Raw genomic sequence first — 21392 nt, forward strand, 5'->3', positions numbered from 1 at the left:
TCGCACTGGTTTCAATAATTTATTTCCCTTCATAAATGAAATCATCATTTAATAACAGGTTATCTTTTGCTGATATAAACATTTGTTTGATCAGGTGAAATATGACAAATATGCAACAAAATAAGAAACAATTAAGGAGGAACTACTTTTTCACAGCACTATATTCAGTGCTGTGCAAAAATCTTGAGCTGCCCTTGATTTCTTCATATTTTGCTAGAAAAATGGGAAATACAATGATTTACTGAAATGAAATTTACTTTCTAGTCAGATTTTGTATACTTGATTAAAGAAATAGGAACAAATGTTGTGTTTTTGTGACATGATCCTTGTAGCAAATGATAGAGATAAAGATATGACTTAAAATTAGTTCTGTTATGTGTAGACATAACACTGGTTCATCTCTTGAGTTAGGTACCTTTTTATGCTTGAATAATTCACAGGGCACTTTTAAGTAGCTTAATAAACAAATAAACAACAAACTTTTTCTCTGAAAATGGTCAAATATAATAATAAGTCTGGCTATTCGGAAACAAAATGTAAATAAATAGGGGTTCAAGACTTTTGTGCAGTACTGTAAATAATGTAGTTTGTATTTTTGTTTTTAGATGCATTCAGAGTGTCCATGTCAGTATGGGTCTATAAAATCAGGTTATGAGTTCAACTGCTCAGTTTTCAAAGAAGTTGAAGTTAAGTAAAAACTAAATTTACAAGAACAAATCACAATTTTGTTTTAAAAATTAAAATAAATGCACAATAAGATCCACATGTTCACATTAAAAACAATTAAAAAGAAGAGAATCACATACTGACGGGAAAACACATAATTTCTGAGAAGAAACTCACAAATTGTGGAGAATAAAAAGCAAAAAGTAATTGACAAGAGAAAACTTAGATAATTGTACATTGTTGAAAATCGGAATTTTCTAGACAAATTAAGAAAAATTACTATTGTATTTTTGTGGTAATATTTTGTGCTTTTAATGATTAGAGAGTTTTTAGTGATGATATTTGAGTTCTCATTTGTTAAATGATCTTTTGTTATTTTGCTTTTATTCTGAAATCGGTGACGGAACTTTAACCCGGAAGCAGTGGAGTGTTATTATGCTAATGATGTGTCATCAGGACTGAGGGTGGGAAGTTTAGGGAAAAATAAGAGCGGCGGGCAGTGGTTTGTACCTGTCTAGGGGGTAGTATAGGACATTTAGAAAATCCTTTCTTTGTGACAACGCTGTCATAAAGTTGTCGCGATAGCAGGAGTGTAAAACTGGGCGCTTTTCTTCCACAACTGGACTGTTAGCAGCAAAGCTAACAGGCTGTTTCTCATCTTCTTGGGTCCGGACGGGACGGAAGAGGGATGTCCTGCAGCTTATTTGAGTTCTGTCGGCTTCAAGAGTTCAAAACGGTCCGGGACTTCTTGTTTCGGAACGAGAAAAGCGAGCCGGTCGAAGAAAAGAGTCAAACAGGTAACGATACAGGAGGAGGATGGGGGTCTTCTGCAGCTTCAAACTGAAGTGACAGTAGCTCAGATAGCAGCTCACAGCATTAGAAAAGTGACCTCAGGGCTGTAAAGTGGTTTAAACATGCGTATAAAATGTGCATAACTAGTTTTGGAAATACTTTTTTTTCATGTTACAACTGAAGAAATGAAATGTTCACCGCCTTAATGTGCCTTTTGTGAGTCCAAAAGCAGCTTGCAGCTGTTCACAGGTGAATCCTTGTGTGGTTGTATTCAGGCCTGGACTCGTTTTGCACGCAATGTTATATGCATCATTTCGTTTTTCCGCTATGTAGAAGTCCATACAGAAATACCACTATATTACAACCTGTTGATGTCAAACATATGGGGTGTATATGAAAGATGAATGTAGCTTCCAACTTTGAAAAGGAAATGTCTTAAACCTACATTATTTCCACATGGTCAGCAGGGGGCGACTCCTTTATTTTAAAAGAAGTCTGATCGTATAGATGTCCATGAGAAAATGAGCCTATTGCTCATTTGATCTGTGACCTCAGTAAGCACTGTACCGATATGTTTATAGGCTCAGTCGTTAGTTTTATGTCTGGTTAGTAAATTTTGGTACTACTAGAAGAAAAACAGGATATGATTTGGGGTGGGCCTCCCTTATGATTGACAAGTGTGAGGGTCCCTTAACTGAAGGACTTTCTGACCACATTGAAGATGGATGTGGTGAAAGTGTTAGGAGTATGTCACAGTATAAAACATCTCATTTCCTGTTGTGACTTTGGGGGAGGTGTTTTATCAACCATGTGAAGTTTAAGTGAATTTGAAATGTTGTGCACCAATTTGCAAGACACATAACTTTGACACAGAATATTTCAGCGTCTGAGAAAAGAATCATGTGCCGATTACAGCATGATCATTAAGCTCAGTATCAAGACTTCCTCATAGCACGAATGGCCTCATCTCAGATGTTCTTTTGGCCGATCCTTATTCAAATCCATTTAACATCATTCTAAATCTTCGCTGTGATAATGTGTTTATATTGGCCAAACAATAAATCTGTAGCTAGACACCAGGTAGAACACAGTTATATGTCAACTAGCCCAAGTTCACTAATCCACCAAATATTGCTGGTATTAGGTTGTTGTTTGCATCCATCAGTCGGAGGAGGAGAAATCTGCAGGTCTTTTTAGATGTGAGTCATCGCACATGAGGTCCCTGAGGGCGCCACTGCAGGATGCTCAGCACAGAGAAAGGACAGATAGAAAGGGTGCTTGGATGTGTTGCATTCATGAGTCATTTCATACTGATGCCTGCAGACACACACACTGTCGTCATGGGGACACTGAAGCGCCAAGGCATAAAGCAGCAGGATTTCCTCCAGATTTCGGAGCTTTACGCTGCTGCTATATTATTAGTTCATTTCCCTGTGGCACAGAGCTTCTGACTGCTCAACTTTAGCTGCCACAGTTATGTACTTATACGACTTCTGCACCCCTTCTTTACAGTTCTTTCAACTGTATAGCAGAACTTAACTTGTTACTATCCTGCTGCATATAACAGGTTAGATTTTTTTATAGCTAATTTTCTCCTTCATAACAATGATATAAAGGATGAATATTTATATAACTAGCATGTTTAAATTTTGTTCATAATTTCCTTAGGGATTATTAAAGAATTCTGATTCTGATTAATGGTTAAAGTTTGCCTCTGACAGGTGGATGCTAACACAGGCGGCTGTAGCTGCTAACTGTCTGCCAGGGTTCACCTCAGCTAATTGGACTCCCTAGACTGGACCTCTTTAGTTTGTTTGTACTTTTGGTGCCCAATTACCTGAGAAATTATTTTGCTTGCTGTGCAGTTAATTGTGCAAACAGACTATCAAAGAAATCTGCGCTCCAGCTCATACTCAAATACTTTGTCTGGATGGCACTTGCGATTAAATAGCTGGTACCTATGAATGCAGCTTGCTAGCTAAGCTAGCTGATAACTTGGAGTTATGTGGCTTCAAAAAACCAACACACATTTCGAGTCTTTTGAGTTTATCTTAGTCACTGCATTTATCTCTTCTCTGCGGTCTGTATTAGCCACTGTATAAGCATCACAAACTTGACCCATTTTTAACATTTTATTTTATTTATTTGTTTGTTTGTTTCCTGCCTCCTACTCAGAAGATAATGAGCTGTCTTGGGACACCTCTGACTGGGAGTCGGCATGGGAAGGTGGTGATAATAAAGAGGAGGAATCCACCTCTGATAAAAAGGTTTGTGTCATTGTGGAATGTGACATTATTGGTGTTTTAAGTTGATGTCTATTTATTTACAGGGAAAGAATGTGTCATTCTGGTCTGTGTGCAGTGATGAGACCTGCGCAGAGTGTCCTGCACTATGTGTCATGCATGTCGTATAATGACATATAATAATGTCGTTAATGAAGTTACAGCTAGCTGGATAACCACCACCACTTTTGCTATTACAGACATTAATGTTTTGTGCCATTACACAATTTACTGATGGCTAAAATTAGTAGTCTTTGACAGCGTAGCTGATAAGCATTTTTACTCAGTTATGATTTTGCTAGCAGTAATGTTAGCAAGCAAGATGCAGTCAGCCTGCTACCTGTAATGCATCTATGCTGCATGGATGCTGCAAAATCCTGTCTGAAGCCACATCAGTGTTAGTTTTCTTTTAGTCCATGTGTGGAGTTTGTGTTGGACTTCTGTGTTGGGTTGGTGTGGTCAGACATTGTCAGTTAAAAAAAAGCATTTAGCAATTCAAAAATATGACCTAGTTTACATTTAAATCAACAACTTATAATAGTCTTATTGGTTGTGACATAGGACAAACACTCATTTTATTGTTATAATGTCATATAATATTAGAATATAAGTGTTCAATGCGCACTTCTAAAGGTGGCATAGGTCTGAATATCTCCTTTGCTCTGCAGGTTGCGGATGATGCTGGCGGGCAGGGTGAACCGTGGCTGCAGGACTGTGTCGTGTCCCTGTCGCCCTGCGCTGACCTGCTGGTGGTGGCCCGTGAACAGAAAGCAGCCTTTCTCTCAGGTCAGTTTCCCAGACAAGCACACCCTGATCTGTGACTCTGGAGTTTTCTTTCATACTGTTCGTTTTGTGTCTCACTATGGAAATGCATCCCGTGTCCTAATCAGAAGTTCTCATACGACAGCACTAACCCGCATGTCAGGAGGGCCTAGGACCCTTCTATTTAATACCTTTTTTCACAGAAGCCTGTTGACAAATAGACTATTGGACACTAAAGTGTCCACAAATTCAAACAGGAGCAGCTCATGAGCAGCACCAATAATTTCCTGTAGCTAGTCCTGGCGTGGCGTAGTAATACTTTTACCCTTGGAAGTAGAAGTGTTTCCCGAAGCAAAGTAGAAACAAATTGCTAATGAGGTGTTGGTAGAACAACCATCAGGATGCGCTACCCGTTACCACTGATACGCTTGTTAGTTTCTCATCATGTCTCTGTCACTATGCAGAGACTCTTCCATTACACAGAGACCTTCTATTCCAGGCACAGGGGGAGCTATTGCACCCTTCACCAAGAAAGGCTAGCTCTGTGTGCTTAGCCCCTGAGTGGTTCAACCTGAGCACAGCTGAGCTCCCTCTCAGTGTTATTGACACTGTCCAGTGTGCTCGAGCATCATCTACCAGCATGCTACATCAGCACAAGTGGCATTTGTTTGAAAACAGGTGCCATCATATTTTAGTGATTTGCAACAATGATTTTGATTTCTTCTGGCCCTGATTGAAAAGGGGAAGGCCTTCTCAACGATCGAGTTGTATTTGGCATTTCAGCCTGCCATTCTTTTTTTTGTTTAACGCATAGGCCATCAGCCAGCATTCCCTGGTATGCTGCTTCACGAAGGGTGTGCAGTATAATTACCCACGTCTAGGCCACTCCATCGTGGGATCTTTCCACAGTGTTGACTGGCCTTAACTGTTCCCTCTTTGAACCCCTAGAATAGGTTGAGTTAGTCTAGGATTGTACTTGAAGACACCCCTATTGTTTGCTTTAGCCAACCCAACAATAGTGCTAAGCATGTAGTTGATCCGGAATATAATAATAATAATTTGTATGTAATGTAATAATATAAAGGTCAATATATGGCTTAACCCCAACTTTGTCACAAAGGCTATGTGCCGCCTTTCACCTCTGAGCAACAGCAGTAGCTGCTTCCCTTGTGTCCAGTCCATGCAAATCCAGATTTACGTGCACAGAACTAAGGGTTTTAGATTTACTAACCGGTTGTTTTGTTTGTGTTTCTGATTGTTTTATGTACCTTTCTTCTTGCTTGTAGTATTTTATTTTTGTCAATGAAATTAAGGAGCTTCCCAACTTTTGAGTAAATAAAGTATATCTCATCTTTCTTTATTCTTGCAGCTAAATGGCGCACAGATGACAGCGGCAGAGAAGAGATGACTCTGGGAGTATCTTGGACTGGAACTCTTAGCACTGAGGAAGGGTGAGAAAACAATATGTTAACTTACACACAGTCATTGTGGAAAAGGTTGATAATGGCTAACAGAGATGCTCCTGTTGACGAATTATCCAGGTGATTGAATTGGAGGATGGAAATGAGACAGATCAATTATCCTTAGTTCATTTTAAAAAGCGGACCTTTACTAAAATAACACCCCTACAGTTTTGATGAATGTAGAAATTCAGCTATAGAAACCAAAACAGTTTTTTGTACTGGGTTTAAACATGAAAGTGTATGAGGATTAACTCGCTTTTGGTGCCAGTCTCAAGTGGCCGTTAGAGGAACTGCAGTTTTTGACCTCATTTTTCAGACCTGTTTTGTTCTTGCGGTTTTACAAGAAGAAATTAAATAAGAAGTTGACAGTTTATCAGAAGGCAAAACACAATTAATACATTAAAAATTATGATAATTGAAAACCTTAGCTAGAATGTAAATACAATAAATATATGTGACAAAATATGACTCTAAGTCTGATTTCTGTTTCCTCATAGAGAGTGTGTGAGCAGCACCATTTGTATTCCCTTGGCAAGTCAGAAGAGGTGAGATTTAGTTATCTGTGAACTAAATAAGGCGAAGTGCTTTTGTGTATCTTCACTTCATGTCTCAATACATTTTTCAGGAGCTCCACCGGGCGGCCTGACTGGACATGTGTAGTCGTGGGTTTCACATCTGGTTATGTCCGTTTCTACACTGAGGTACCTTTTTAATCTATAACGCCTTCAGTTCTAAATCTGAAAGAATTCAATAATTCTTTGAATTATAGATGAGAAAGTGTCATGTGACGTCTTTCCCTTCATGCAGAGCAGTTTTGCTCAAATCAGAGTGCAAAGTTGCAAACATTGGCACTACTTTACTAAAACTCTTTATGTAAAGCAGAATCAATCTGTATTGATTAAAAAAATCATGCATGGTTTAATTTTTTGCTAGAATGACATTGATATATTTTTAACTATTGATGTGTTTTCACCCAGCCCTGACTATCGATTGTGTCCCATCAGAGCGGCGTTCTGCTCCTTGCCCAGCTGCTACACGAGGACCCGGTACTGAGGCTCAAGTGTCGCACGTACGAGATCCCTCGCCATCCTGGAGTAACTGAGCAGGTAACACACACCTGAAGCACTCTTCAAATTCAGAGAGGTGTGTGTGAGGATTATATTCATATTCAAATTCAAAGTGACAGTCTGTTTCAATTGTGTGATTATCATTGAGCATGAAGATTATAATCCTGATCTGTGAGCTAATATTGATTGTTGATTTTTTTTTTTTTTCTTTTGTTCGTCTGCAGCACGAGGAGCTGAGCATCCTCTACCCTGCTGCTATGGTCACCATAGATGGATTCAGCCTCTTTCAATCTCTGCGGGCCTGCAGGAATCAGGTGGCAAGAGGTACGGCTGCTTCTCTGTGTCTTTGTAGGAAGAAAGTTCAGTCAGACGTTTAGTTTCTGTTTGTGGCAGCAGTGTGTGTGCACAGAAAAGTGGGCACATCTATTTTCTAAGTGCATTTTTGATAGACTTTATAGCATGGCCCTCTGAACATTATATTCAGCTGCCCCTTTGGAGATACTCTCATCTAAAGTCAGATATCTTCCGACTTTATCATCTTGGACTGCAGCTGGTAGTCCTTTTTCTGCTCTGCAGTTTCTACAAGGTGGTTCTCCAGGTTCTGGTTACTGATCCACCAGAGATGAAGAAAGATTGCCAATCACAGGATGACGAATCCGCTCTAGAAAGGCAGCAAAATGATATCTAAGGATGGACCAGGGCTAGCTGGTTAGCAGTGCCTGAACTTTCAAAATTGCTCAGCTAGTAAACTGAATGTACTCGCAAATAGATTTAAAAATAAATAAATTACATGCCACAGTGAGTCCCCAAATGTATATGGCCACTGTTAATATAGATTCAAATAAATATACAGTCAAAGTGGCTCTCCTAAGTACGTCAGACACTTTGGTGAGAAGTTGCAACACATATGAGGAAAACTCTCTCCCTTGCTGAACAGGGAGGCAACAGACTTTTCAGCCTTACTGTATGTGGACTGAGCGTGCTTACAATTGTAGTTAACCCCTCAAAATCTAAAACTGAGCTGAAAAAAACAAAACATGCATAATCTCCCAGTACTGTTTGCAGTGTGTTAACAGAAGATGTTTTTCACTTGCTTGCTGGCTGGAAAGTGTTTGCCACAAAGCATTCAGGTACTAAGGTGAAACCAACCTACTTATACAGATCCCCCACCCCACAAACCCCACACACCCCACAAACACACTCACCTGAAGTATAAACAGTTTGGAGCGTAGTACCCAGATAACAATGAGTGTTTGGCCCAAACACGGCCCACATCTGCAGTTTTCTTTGGGCCATATTTGGCCTTTTATTTAGTGTCTGTTTGGCTGCTTAAACACACCCACAGGTCTACCTCTCATGGGCCAAATATCAGGTGATGTTTCAGTGAAGCCTGGGCCTACATTTGCTAGAGCCAAAAGTGGCCCCAGGTCTGGTCCAGATGTGTTTGCTATCTGGGGAGTCAAGCTCTGCTCTGTGTGTTTGTTGTCTGCTTCTATAATAACGCTGAATACTCTGTGTGACCCAAGACAAACCCTGTTTAGACCTTAGTAGAGTTAAAGTTGACTAATAGATACTAAAAAAAAAAATCCTGTTTTATTGAAGTTGTTGCTTCTTACTAACTTGACCTCCTTTTGATCAGCTGCAGCAGCAGGTAATGATGTGATCCAGCCTCCTCCTCTGGCCTATAAGAAGTGGGGTTTGCAGGAAATGGACACCATTGTGGACCACAGCAGCGTGGGTAAGAGTCTGTTTGAGAGCTTTCCACTGATAATTCATGCTGTTGGTTGGCTTCTGCATAATGGATTGACTTATGATATTAAACAACATAATGTTTTGGATCCGCAGATGCGACTGTGTCATTTACATTTTCAACATCAGATGAATTAGCCCTTCATTCATTTTAATACAGCAAATAGAACCGGAGAGATAATACTATCCAATCGTAGTCACCTTTACATATTTCAACTGAGATATAGTCTTAAAGTGATAATTTCAGATGAAAAGTCTACAGATTTATCTTTATGATTGATCCAGATGACAGTAAGTAACTCTTCTGCTTTTAGGCATCATGACACTGTGTGTCTTTGACCAAATGAAGAATGCTTCTATCCTGGGGGGATTCAACGCCTCAGTCAAAGGCAGCCCCCCCGCCATGAGCCAGTATGTCACTGTAGGATCTGGGCCATACACGGGCTTTTACTACGCTATAGAGGTAATTATATTTTCAAAATGGGTATGTAACAAGACTATAATGGCCTGCAGTTAAAAAAAAAAAAATCGTCTTTTTCTTGTGTCCCTAATTGTTTATAGGGGAGTTCTCAGCCTCTGCTGTCCCACGTGGCTATGGCAGTGGCCAGTAAACTCACCTCAGCCCTCTTCAGTGCTGCCAGGTGTGTGTGCGTGTGTGCGTGTGTGCGTGTGTGCGTGCGTGCGTGCGTGCGTGCGTGCGTGCGTGCGTGCGTGTGTGTGAAGCACAATCACATGGTATTCCCCAGGCTTAGGTTCTCTGCCCTATTTTTAATTTTTTTTACCTTTTTATATTCCTAGATCATACAGTGATGATTTCCACTGTTATGCAATTGCTATTAAGTTGTGACATAAGTATAATTTAAACGCTTCGTTCTGCTCATTAATTTCAAATCTGAGTTCAGTAATCTGGTAATTTTTCTCTGGCTTTCAAAGTGGTTTCAATAAATCTGTTTTTAAAGTCTGAGGTCATTCACTGTTTTGGGCACCAAATTATCTTTAAGTTCCAAAAGCAAACAAATACTTAGACACAACTAAGTCAAAAACGGTCCAGAGTCTTTGGGCTCCAATAAAATGATCCGACAAATGGATAGTTTTTGGAGGCTTGTATCAAAGCACTGCAGCAGGCAGCAAGGACAAATGCCTCATCCAGCGGAGAAGTTGTTTCCAAGCCAAAGTCAGTGGTCAGTGTGCTGGAAAGCATCTGGAGGCGGAAGATCTGTGTTTGAAGTTTCCTCCTTACTCTTTCTTGCTCACTTTTTCTTTTTCCTCTCTCTATTTTTTTCCATCGTCACTGGTCATTTCCCTCTCAGCGGGTGGTTGGGATGGAACAAAAACAAGAACGAAGAGGAGGCTCCCCAGAAACAGAAGCCCAAGGTGGAGCCTGCCACCCCTTTAAGTATCAGGTACGAACTGGGACATCTAAACCACAAATCCAGTCGTCCTCGACTGTGTGCTGTTGAGACTGAAAACCTAATCTGACCTCAACACACTTGCCGCTCTCCCTTGCAGATTTGGTCTCCCAGACTCTCGGCGGCATGGCGAGTCGATATGTCTGTCCCCATGCAACACGCTGGCTGGAGTGACTGATGACTTTGGCCGAGTCACACTGCTGGACTTGGCCAGGGGCATCGCCATTCGCATGTGGAAAGGTGAGGTGTAAACATGTGGAAGAACAATTAGTTGTGAGTGAAGTGAGTGACACACATATGTAATAGAAACACATACATACATTTGTTCCATATTGGCAGGATAGTGTCGCACAGTTACTGCAGATGTGTGGCCTGTGCACCCATGATGCAAATCTCCTGTTCCACCACATTCCCAAGTTGCTCTTTTGGACTGAGATCTGGTCACTGTGGAGGCTATTTGAGTGCAGTGAACTCACTGTCATGCTCAAGCAATCAGTTTAAGAGGATGATTTGAGCTTTGTCACTTCCTGCTGCAGCAGCCATTAGATGATGGGTACACTGTGGTCATAAAGGATGTAATGGACATGGTCATCAACAATAATCAGTTTATGACCGGTTGGTACTAAGGACCCAAATTATGCCAAAACAACAACCCTACAGCGATACACCAGCATCAGCAGCCTGAACCTTTGATAAAAGGCAGGATGGATCCATGCATTCATGTTGTGAACACCTAATTCTGACCATACTATCTGAATGTTGCCGGAGAAATTGAGCATTATTAGATGGGCTAGAAATGCAGCTCTATCTCATTGCATTTATAATTTCAGTATGATATTAAAATAGGTCTGTAGATCAGGTATTTTATACATTTAAAAACGTCACAGCCCAATTTAAAATCTGATAATCTAATCTTTATACAGATGATCAGATGAAGATGTTTCCTTTTTTTGTTTTCATAGATTTATTTTTTAATCTTATGCTGCTTTTCTAGCTGGGGCTACTTTAAAAATAATTAATTAAAGAGCATCCCAATGTAGCAGGAGTTGCCCTAAACACTGTAATGTTTATTTTTTACTATGATTCCTTCTTCGGCCTGTGTCATTATTAATAAAATACTTACAATATCCCAATCATAAATTTATCTCCAGGTTACAGAGATGCCCAGTTGGGTTGGCTGCAGGTTCCAGAGGAGCGTAGCGAGCGGGATTTATCCCCCTCGGCATCCCTCCCCAGACGCCACGCTCTGTTCCTCATCATCTACGCCCCTCGTAGGGGGATCCTGGAGGTTTGGGCAATGCAACAGGGGCCTCGGGTTGGAGCTTTCACTGTAGGGAAACATTGCAGGTACACACCGTGAAGCTCCCACATTTTCTTACTGTAGAAGAATCTCATATGATCCTGATGTTGGAATATAACGAAATATATGCTTGTATGGTGTTTGTGTGGTGTTGCAGGTTGCTGTATGCTGGTTACCGTCTGATGGGGGTGAACAGTGTGACCAGTCAGGGTTGGCAGCTCCACACACAGCAGGTGTGTCTGCTTGATCCAATCACAGGAGCTCTGAGGACTGTGAACATTCCCTTCCACCTTGCCCTCAGGTTTGTACGCAGACTAAAAGGACAGGCTGTCATGTAGGTGTTTAAAATGAATGCAGGTGCAGTGAAAAAATCAGTTTTTCAGAGTCTTGCCCACTTTCTTAGGTCAGATTTTCCCCACCTTTTAAAACTCTTAAATCTTGACACTAAGAGTCATGAATATTTGACATTAGGTTGGATCTGAAGAGCTGCAACTTCCTGGTTCTGTGAGGTTAAAAAAAATCAGTTTTTGTCATAGGATTCACACAGGTTGATTGATCCTAGAGCCAGAAAAAAGACAATTGGAGAGTGTGCTTTTTCTTTCCGTGCCCCGTTTCTGTGGAACAACCTCCCTCAAGATATTAGGCAGGCATGCTCTGTGGAGGTTTTTAAAACTAAGTTGAAGACACATTTGTTCACCCTATCCTACATGTCTTAATTCTATGGCTTTTAGTTTTTAAATTCTTACTGTTTTTAACTTGTATTGTGTTTTTTACTTGTATTGCTATGTATCGCTTTATTTATTTATTTATCTTTTTAGTTTCAAATAGTTGTACAGCACTTAGTTTGAAAGCGCTTTATAAATAAAGTTGTTATTATTAGTAGTAGTAGTAGTAGTAGTAGTAGTAGTAGTAGTAGTAGTAGTAGTATTATTATCATTATTATTAGTATTATCATTATTATTATTAGTAGTAGTATCATTATTGTCAGGTAATTGCCTTAAAAAATCTCCAAAAGGCACAAACAAAAAAACTACTGCACGAGGGCAGTAAAAGTCCCCTCTAACTCCATCTTTCTGTCTTTTTCATTTCAGTGATAAGAAGAGCGAGCGAGCCAAAGATATGCACCTGGTAAAGAAACTCACTACCCTACTAAGGAGCCGAGACACTGAGCTTGGTAAGCTAAAAATGTAAAAATATGCAGGATGAGAGATGTCAGGTTTCATGTTCAAATATATTTCATGTGTTATACAGTATTATATTATTAATGACTCTGTGTTCTTTTAGATATATTGGAGAGTGAAGCCAGAAGCATCTTACTAGATATCAAACACCCTGCAGTTAAGAAGCAGGTACGACCAAAATCTGAAGTGGTTGTTGTTTTAAATGGCCCTGTTTTACTCTAATTACAGTCTTTTCCTAAATCTAACCAACCTGCAACTGAAAACTAAATATAAATTGAAAAACAGATTAAAATTAGAAGTCCATTAAGTCTAAGAATGATGAAGCAACTTTTACTTTTTCTTTCATATGGGACAGGAGCCCAAGTAATTTATCTTTTCAAACACTTGAACAGCTCTGATTGGTCCAGCAGCTCAATCCTGGGCCCCTGTTCAGGTCTCCTTGGGCACACTGGCCCTATATGTAAATATCTTTTATTTTCCAAGTGATTTTAAATTGTGGTTGCAACCAAACTGAACACCACTGCCGCCATTATTCACTTAAAACTCTTCTTGTCAGCTTAATATGATGTTGTAACTTCAGTGTCTCCGTTTTCTTTCAGGCACTGGAGTCTCTTCTGTCAAATAAAAACACTCCTGTCTCTTGTCTTGTTAACATCACACGTGCCTTAGATGACACTTTGAAACGGCAAGGTAAAGTATACGTTTACTGATGAAAGAAATGTAATATGAAAGAAAAAAGTGTCGGGAACTTGTATCTCATAATCACCCTGGGCTTGTTTCTGCTTTTGTTTCTGCACTTCAGAGCCTGAGGAAGTGGATGCTGGGTTACTTCAGCTCTGCTCATCACAGCTCAAACTACTGCAGCTCTACACAGACATCCAGCAACTGCATTCTGCCACAGATGTCGAGGAAAGCGCTGAAAATGTAAGAAAACACACACACACACACACACACACACACACACACACACACACACACACACACACACACACTTAAAGAAATTAAGAGCTTCTTTAGAGGTGGTGAGCTGAAACCTCAGTGCTATTCCAGTATTTATTTTTTCCATCCTTGCAGGACTCCCTGGAAGGCATAGAGGAGGAATTGTCCCGTGTTGCACCCACCTTGCAGCGCTATGCCCAGTTCACACCAAGACCCAGTGTTTCGTTTGCCCAGGACTCGCCTGACTCCCCCCTGCCTGCTCAGGCTTTTCTCTCCCAGTTGGAGTGCACAGAGGATGAGGAGGTTAAGGTGATCCGTAGGTCTGAAACTGAATGGAACCAGTTGGGTAAGGCAGGCAACATAAGTAAGCACATCAATGCTGTTACACTCACTCAAAACTCAGACTGAGTACTTTTCCTGTTTGTCATTTGCAGGAAACTTCTTGTTCTGGAGTTGTCTGTGTGGAAAAAGTCCACTCCATAAAGTCTGTTACACACTACAGCAGGCCGGCATCAGCCCACAGCAGCTTCTGGTAAGCTGGTGGGAAAGACTGGGTGAAAGTTGGGATCAGGATGTGACAGGATGTGTAGCTGCTGTTGAGAGAAATCTTACAAATCTTATATAGTGCATACATTTTTAAATATAATCGCATAGCCTTTTAATTTTTTACTGTATAATACTTACATAATACTGATATGAGACTTTTTAAATCGTTGCCAATGATGAACCACAACCCACTGGTGTGTAATTTATTCAGTAATGGTCACTTTATATTGTGATATCAGTATACAGTATTTACTGTTAATGAATGAAAGAACACAGACTTCATTATCTGTCTGCGTACGTCTACCCAGCGTCTCTGGAGCCTGATATGTTCTCACATGAAATTAGGGTGTATAATATACTGCAAATAGGTCTTTGAATAAATATCAGTAATTAATTCAGTTCACACTTCCTGTTTCTGTCAGTCTTTGCTGTTGAGTGTGTGGTTGCATCGGGAGAAGGAGGTGCTACAGAAACCAGAGGAAAATGTTCGAAACCTCCACAGACTACTTGTCGCCCTCAGCAATATGAAAGGTACCTGTAAGGCTGGTCATGTTTGTGTAGTTCTCGAGGCTAAACAATACAACTCTATATGTTAATGATTGATGGGCTAATTCATCTGATGTTTGTGATGTTAGATGTGCTGATGACAAAGTTGTTGGTTGGTGCTCTGATGGTTTTCTTCAGTTGAACACCAAGAAATCGAAAGAAATGCTAACCTCAAGAAGTAACCGTCAGATTGGAAAAGAAGAATAAGTAGAATAAGAGTAGCCTCTTCTTTTTCTCTTCCTCCATTTAGGTGCAGTCGAGGAGTCATGGGACCCACAGTCTATCTCCCCCTGGTGGCAGCAAGTCCGCACTACATGTGTTCAGTCCCACAACGCTGCCGCTGCCCTGCTGGCTGCACTGGTCACTCACCGTGCTGCTAAAGCTAGCATCACAAGCCGAGCTGATAGCAAGGTGGAGAAGCGTCATGCACATGCACTTGAGGACTGTCTTAAGCAAAAAATAGGAACATAACCCCCTTTAAAATCAGCCAACACTAATGTGTGTGTGTGTGTGTGTGTGTGTGTGTCAGTTTCAGTCAGAGTGGGAGGCAGTGTCACTGGAGTTGGAGCAGTGGGTGGTGTGTGTTCGCCAGCTGGAAGACGTGCTGGTGCTGCAGACTCTGCTGTTGGTGCCTCCTCCACCAGGAGCAACAGGGGGCGCTACAGTTCAGTGCTCTATTAAAACATTGCTGGAGGGAGGCACAGGTAGAGAAAAATAAGTTCAGGGAGACTTCAAGGTGTATGAGTTCATTTTTTTACTTGTCATGTTTCCTTTCTTGGTTTTTCATCACTTCATAAATGTATTCAAATGCACTGTAACGCTGTTCTCGCCTCAGTTACTCCTTGTTTTTTTAACTTCTTCTCTCCATGAATTCAGTGTCTTGATGATATTGTCCATAGTTTTCCCCTGATGGCTGCATTCTTCTTTGGAGTGTGGGAATCTGGAACGACTGCCCCAACCCATTCAAATACACTGCCTGACCAAAGCCTAGTTAGTAATTTCAAATACATTCACTGTTTGCTTTTGTCTGTTTCAGGCGGTATTGCCGACAGTGTCTCTAAGTGGGTGTTTAGACAAGACATTTCCCCAGAGCGGCTGAAGGAAATCCTCCAGAAAAGGGGAAATAAAGAAGCAGATGACAATGTGGAGCAGAGAGACGAAGAAGAAAGACATGAGAAGGAGAAAAGCCAAGAGGACACAGACAGGACAGCAGGTGAGGACTAAGACATTAACACACGTTTGGTATGTTAGTCTTCCCGGGCAATTTTGAGATATATTTTAACTTGAAAATCCTAGAATAATGTTGTGGCTTCAGCTGTGTTGTTGTTTGTCGTGATTAAAAAAAAATCAAATTCAAAAAGGCAAAAATTAAAATAATGGAAATAGATTACTTAGCTTATTTTTGGACCTCTGTATCAGTAATATATGTTTTTATGCAGATGACACTATGAACTTTCTTATTAAACGTAAGCTTGTTCTCAATGCTGGTCTGGTCATCTAAAAGCATCCAACCTACAGTCCACAGTCAAACCAATGATCATCAAATTAAAACTGTCTGTTGCTATAAATATTTAGGACTCTAGCTGTGCACATGAGTCTGCTAAAGTCCAAGAATATCGAAAGTAGAAATTGGACATTTGTGTAGAAAGATCTTCCTACAGTTAACATGTGGTCTGACAGTCCTCCTTGGCTAACAGAAGACAATAGCATTGTATGGTATTTATTCATAATGATCAAGGTTTGGTTGATCTGTTTTCTTCTGTGTTTTCCAGAGTTGCTGTTAGCGCTATGCCAGCGGTTCCCACACTCTCTCTCACCTGATTTTCTCTTCGCCCACTGCTGCTGGGAGTATGTGGTGCAGTGGAACAAAGACCCAGAGGTGTGCAAATACACAAGCACACACAATGTGTTATCAAAAAGTCACACGTCTCCACCCATAAGAAGGAAAAAGCTTTCCCAGATTAAGCATTAGCATACTTCTCTTCCAAGGTGTGCTCTTCTGCACCATTTCAAACACTGCTGCTATGTTTAAGATCACTCACAGCAAAAACTAGTGAAAATGTAGCAGCAGCAGGCAGACTTGAAGGGAAGATTAGCTAAATTTACTTGAGGTTTTTGACTTTTTTATGGGTACAGATGCAGCATTGTAAACCTTCTATCTGTAACTAACACATACTGTATTTAATAGTAGAAAGTGCAAACTCTCATAAAGACCTGAACAGGCTCTTCAGCCTGATCTCACACCTGCTTCTCTTCATAGGAGGGTCAATATCTCTGCTGGTCTGTGGAACATTTGAAGATGGTCTCCAGTCCTCATATTCAGCAAGGTTAGTACCACACTGGCTTTCGGTCTGTTTTATTGATCCAGTAATAGAATGCATGCTTTAGAAGTCAGTACCTCCCCTGAAGTCAGCATGTCTTAACTCTTCACAGGAGTTTGTACGATGATGTGGAGCACATTCATTGTCAAGCGTTTCTCAGCAGCAACCTTTCTCATGGAGAAAGTAAGTTCTGGTCATAACGAGTCGAGCTGATCTCTGTCACTGTGTCGGGACTTTGTACAGAATGAAATCTCTTATTTTATTGATTTATTTTGAAACAGGTGGGGAAAGCACCCAAAGATCGCTTGTGTCGACGGGTAAGAGTTACATTTCAGCACCAATTCTATTCAAAATGTTTATTTATCTGTAAATATATTAGTCCATACAAATATTCAGATTTAAAGCATGTTGTAAAGATCTGTGAATTTTTGTGCAGGATGTTGGGATGGGAGACAAAGCGATGACGTCCTTCCTGGGCTGCTGCGTCCAGCTGCTGAATATCCTCATGGAGGTGACTGGAGTGTTGGTTAGGAATCAGTGCCTTTTTTCTTTTATGAAGTTTTATGTAAGTAAAGGAGACAGCAGAGTGATAGCATGGAGAGTGGTCAGCATGGCAGTGAAACACTGAACGACAACAGTAGTAAGTTTGTTAGGCTTATAGAAATGGGATTTTAGTCTAATATAATGGGAAAGCATTCCTAGTTGTTAGGTTTTTTTTTGCCTGCTGCCTGATCAAAACAGCTACTAATACCACCCTCACTGCCCAATCTGCACCAGAGACCTGATTTATTCTATGCATGTGTGAAAAGGGCTTCTTCCTGTTCCTGCCATTCACATAAAAAGCCGTCGACATGTAAGCTGCATGACTGCTGTACTCTTGCAGTAGTGGAGAACACTCTTGCTGAAAATATCAAATAAATGTCTTGAAAAGTAAGCAATAGGAATACAATAAAAACATATCTTTGGTTTTTCTAAAAGATATCCTTTTTCTTAATGATTATGTGTAATGGAAAATGATTCCTCTCATTAGCCGTTCTTTTCCTTTTCCGTGCAGGCGGACTCAGCGGTGGAGGAGGTTTCTGCCCCAGAGTTGTCCATCGAGGAGGCGTGGTCTGGAGCCGAGGGCCCAGCTTCCATTGCTGAACTTGCCCTGGAGCAAAAAGGTGTTCACTACCCGCTGGTCCAGCACCACTGCCTGTTAGCATCCCTGCTACATGCTGCTATGACCTTCAGTGTCAAGGTCAAACCATTCAGCCTTTTTGATAGCAAGGTGAGGAGATCGACACTCTGACAAAGTTTAGAACAAAAACGTAGACATAAACTGACATGGAGGGACACTCACCGCTGCATTTGAATCCATCCATCACCCACTGGAGGTTCTGAAGTCTCCATAAAGACACCTCCATGTTTTTTGGAGTTAGATGTGACGACATGTGGATGACAGTAGGGTGTACTAAGTTATCAGCAATTGGCAAATAGGTGGGTTAGCAAGTTTACTGTATGGTTAGCTTACTGTAACATTAACTGTGCTAACAGTTGAGAGGTCCAGTTAGGGGAGGTGAAGCCGAGCATACAGCTGACCACTACAGTGACCTGACAGTTCCAACGGCCTCATCCTTAATGATGCAAACGTTAAGCATTAATACAATGTAAACCAGAGAGTTATACAAACAAATCACCTTTCTGTAAATCCAAATCCAGGCTGTAATCAGGCTGCAAGGGTTGATTCACGTTTTGTAGCCAGTCTCAAGTTGCCATTAGGAAAAATGCAGTTGCTGGTACTCCGGTGCTGGCAGATACAGATCACAAATGATACCAGCCGACATTTCTAATATCTATTTGTGTCACATGTGTGTTTGCAGGGTAAGAATGCTTTCTTCAGAGACCTGACGACCATCCAGCTGATGCCCAGCGGAGATATGGACCCAGGTTTGGTCTCTGTGCGACAGGAGGTAAGAGGTGGAACAAAATGCAGACAATAATCGGACAATGATGTTCCACACCCATCGCTTCATCTCCTGCTGTTCCACTTTGTCCTCTGTTTCAGTTCCTCCTGCGGGTACTGACCGGTTGGGTTCAGGCTATAGATGATCCCTCCAGCTCCACCCCACTTCCTTCAAGCGGGCCCAGAGCCGAGTGGTGGCCCTCGCTGTGTTTAGAGCTTGGCTCTCTGCTGCAGGTCAACCCAGACATCCTGCGGCGGCATCTCGTCTGCGAGCTCTACAGCCAAGGACTGGATCTTCGGGCAGAAGAGGTTGGAAACTTTTTTCTTGTATACAGTAGTTTTCATGGTCTACGTTTCCTTGTAGACCATGAAAACTTGCTTAAACTCACTTTAGGCACCAAGACTACTTGGTTAGGTGTGGTTATTTGAAGAGATTTGTAGCCATAAACTGTAGATCACGAAAACTTGTTTGATTTTTCTGGTCTTAAAACAATTCATCTCTCCGTCCTTAGGTGATGTTAGAGGTGGAAGATAAGGATGTTTTGGGCTCCCAGCTGTTGGTGCTGACAGGTCAGAGGCTGAGCTACTCACTTCTTCACAGCCAGAACCAGACGCAGGCCGCCATGGAGCTGCTGGCCCGCCTGCCCCCACCCTCTGCACGTGGCTGAAGGCAATGGTGAGATCCCAACACTACAGTCTGGTCTTTTCCTAAAGGGTTATTTGCAAGTAGTGCTTGGAGAACTAAAGCACATAGTTAGAGGGTACATACAGGGTAAGAGTCTTTGAACTCTACATTTATGTATTTTCAGAAACAAATAGGAACCTTTGGTGTCCCCAAAGAGCCGGTGTGGGTTTTTTTTCTATTGCTCAACTGAATTTGGCACCGCAGTTTCTTTTTGTTTCTTTAAAATGTAGTCATTGCTGAGTTCTGTTTACAATGACAGATTCTCTATATTTCATCTATAACATGAAACTGTTTAACTGCTTCACTTTTGCTCAAGTCGGTACAGTCATGAGTGTCCAACATGAATAATTAGCCATTAAAATCACAATAGGTTCAATTTAAGGCTTTATAAGAACTTTTTAATAGAATTCAAGTGACCTCAAAAACTTTAAACTTCAGTTCAGTTATATCCAGTTTCTGCTGGTTTAAGAGAGTCAGTTCACAATGACCCTAAAAGACTGGAGAGACACCCAATGAGCAGACCATGCCCTGTGAGCTGCTCTTTCTGAAATTGATGCAATGATGTCAGTTTTGTCTGTATTTAGAATTAGAAAAAAGCAGCACAAATTAAAATCCTGGGAGTGAGAATGGGCAGATTTATTATTACTTGCAGATATAAAAACTGACTGAAATCATTGGTGAGACTGTAAGAAATTAGAAAAAATATATTATCTGGTCATTTTTAACTGGAAGTGTGGTTTATTTTGCAGGACCCACATGAGCTGCGGTGTCCCCTGATCCCGCTGCCCCAGACCAGCCGACTGGTCGGTCGTCTGATCGAGATACTGCCAGAGAACCACGCTCAGTACAGTCTGGCCCTCCACCTGCTGGAGGCTGTAGAGGTCCTCACCACAGAGGACTGAGGGGTGGATGCTGCAGATAGTTGGAATGTGAGAGACTGTCAGAGAGGAAGAGGATAAAGTACTTTCTCACCCCCGTTTGGATGTTTTGTTGTTCTGCTGAGTAATCATAGGTGGTGTTAAACACGGTGGATTCAGAGGCTTTTAATCGTTTTTTTTAATCCATCTTATTTCCCTGCATGTGACAGCAAATGAGATTAAATATTTGTGTTAGTACTCACGTTAAAGTCAGACACCCTGTGTGCCATGTCAGACGACGACTCCTCTTCGTCACAGATCAGAAATGTATTAGCAAGAAAAATGGACCTGATTTTTTTATTTATATATGCAGACTGAACTTTAATAGCTGTGCCTGTACACCAGCTGCTCCCACACAGAATAAACATGCTTCTTAAAGCTTAGAGAACACGAGTCTGTGAATACCCGTTCTTTATTTTTTCATTTATAATTCAGACAACTTTGAATTCTTTAAGTTTACAAGGAACACAAGCTATGATACAAAGGAGAAGTACCCACCAGCATCAGTTTGCTGTCACACAGTGACTCTCTGTAGTGCATTCTTTCCCATACAGTAAAAGGAGCAACTAAATCAAACACTCATATTTCTCCTCTGGTTTGTGGAGCCATTTAATCACATGGATTTGACATCTGCCTTCCCCAGAATATGACAGATCTAAACAGGGAAATACATTTTTGAAAAAGAAAATATCCACAAACCTTATGATCAGGTATGATCTGAATGCACCACCAAAAGAAGCTTGCAGCTAGATAACATCAACATTTACAGCCTGTCATGAGTATGTAAACGCTTATTTCTGAATGGTCATTCGTTTGGAGGGT

The 21392-nt window shown here is 41.0% G+C and overlaps 1 protein-coding gene across 1 annotated transcript; it reads left to right on the forward strand.

Annotated features, from left to right (window-relative positions):
- The first annotated feature begins 1074 nt into the window (after window positions 1–1074).
- rab3gap2 (RAB3 GTPase activating protein subunit 2 (non-catalytic)) lies at window positions 1075–21258 on the forward strand. Its single transcript, XM_003447832.4, is given in 36 exon segments — window positions 1075–1463; window positions 3634–3725; window positions 4409–4526; window positions 5872–5953; window positions 6463–6510; window positions 6591–6666; window positions 6970–7071; window positions 7257–7356; window positions 8672–8770; window positions 9096–9244; window positions 9343–9422; window positions 10092–10184; window positions 10291–10430; window positions 11342–11537; window positions 11648–11791; window positions 12582–12664; window positions 12775–12839; window positions 13271–13361; window positions 13474–13595; window positions 13746–13956; window positions 14045–14142; window positions 14579–14687; window positions 14953–15113; window positions 15232–15406; window positions 15739–15915; window positions 16475–16581; window positions 16963–17029; window positions 17136–17206; window positions 17305–17340; window positions 17460–17534; window positions 18078–18293; window positions 18886–18975; window positions 19071–19277; window positions 19481–19616; window positions 19619–19644; window positions 20403–21258. Coding segments are annotated over 36 exon segments (4104 nt in total). The 5' UTR covers window positions 1075–1354; the 3' UTR covers window positions 20556–21258.
- The last annotated feature ends 134 nt before the right edge of the window (window positions 21259–21392 follow it).

The sequence above is a fragment of the Oreochromis niloticus genome, linkage group LG19, assembly GCF_001858045.2.
Source record: "Oreochromis niloticus isolate F11D_XX linkage group LG19, O_niloticus_UMD_NMBU, whole genome shotgun sequence".
NCBI classification, from domain to species: domain Eukaryota; kingdom Metazoa; phylum Chordata; class Actinopteri; order Cichliformes; family Cichlidae; genus Oreochromis; species Oreochromis niloticus.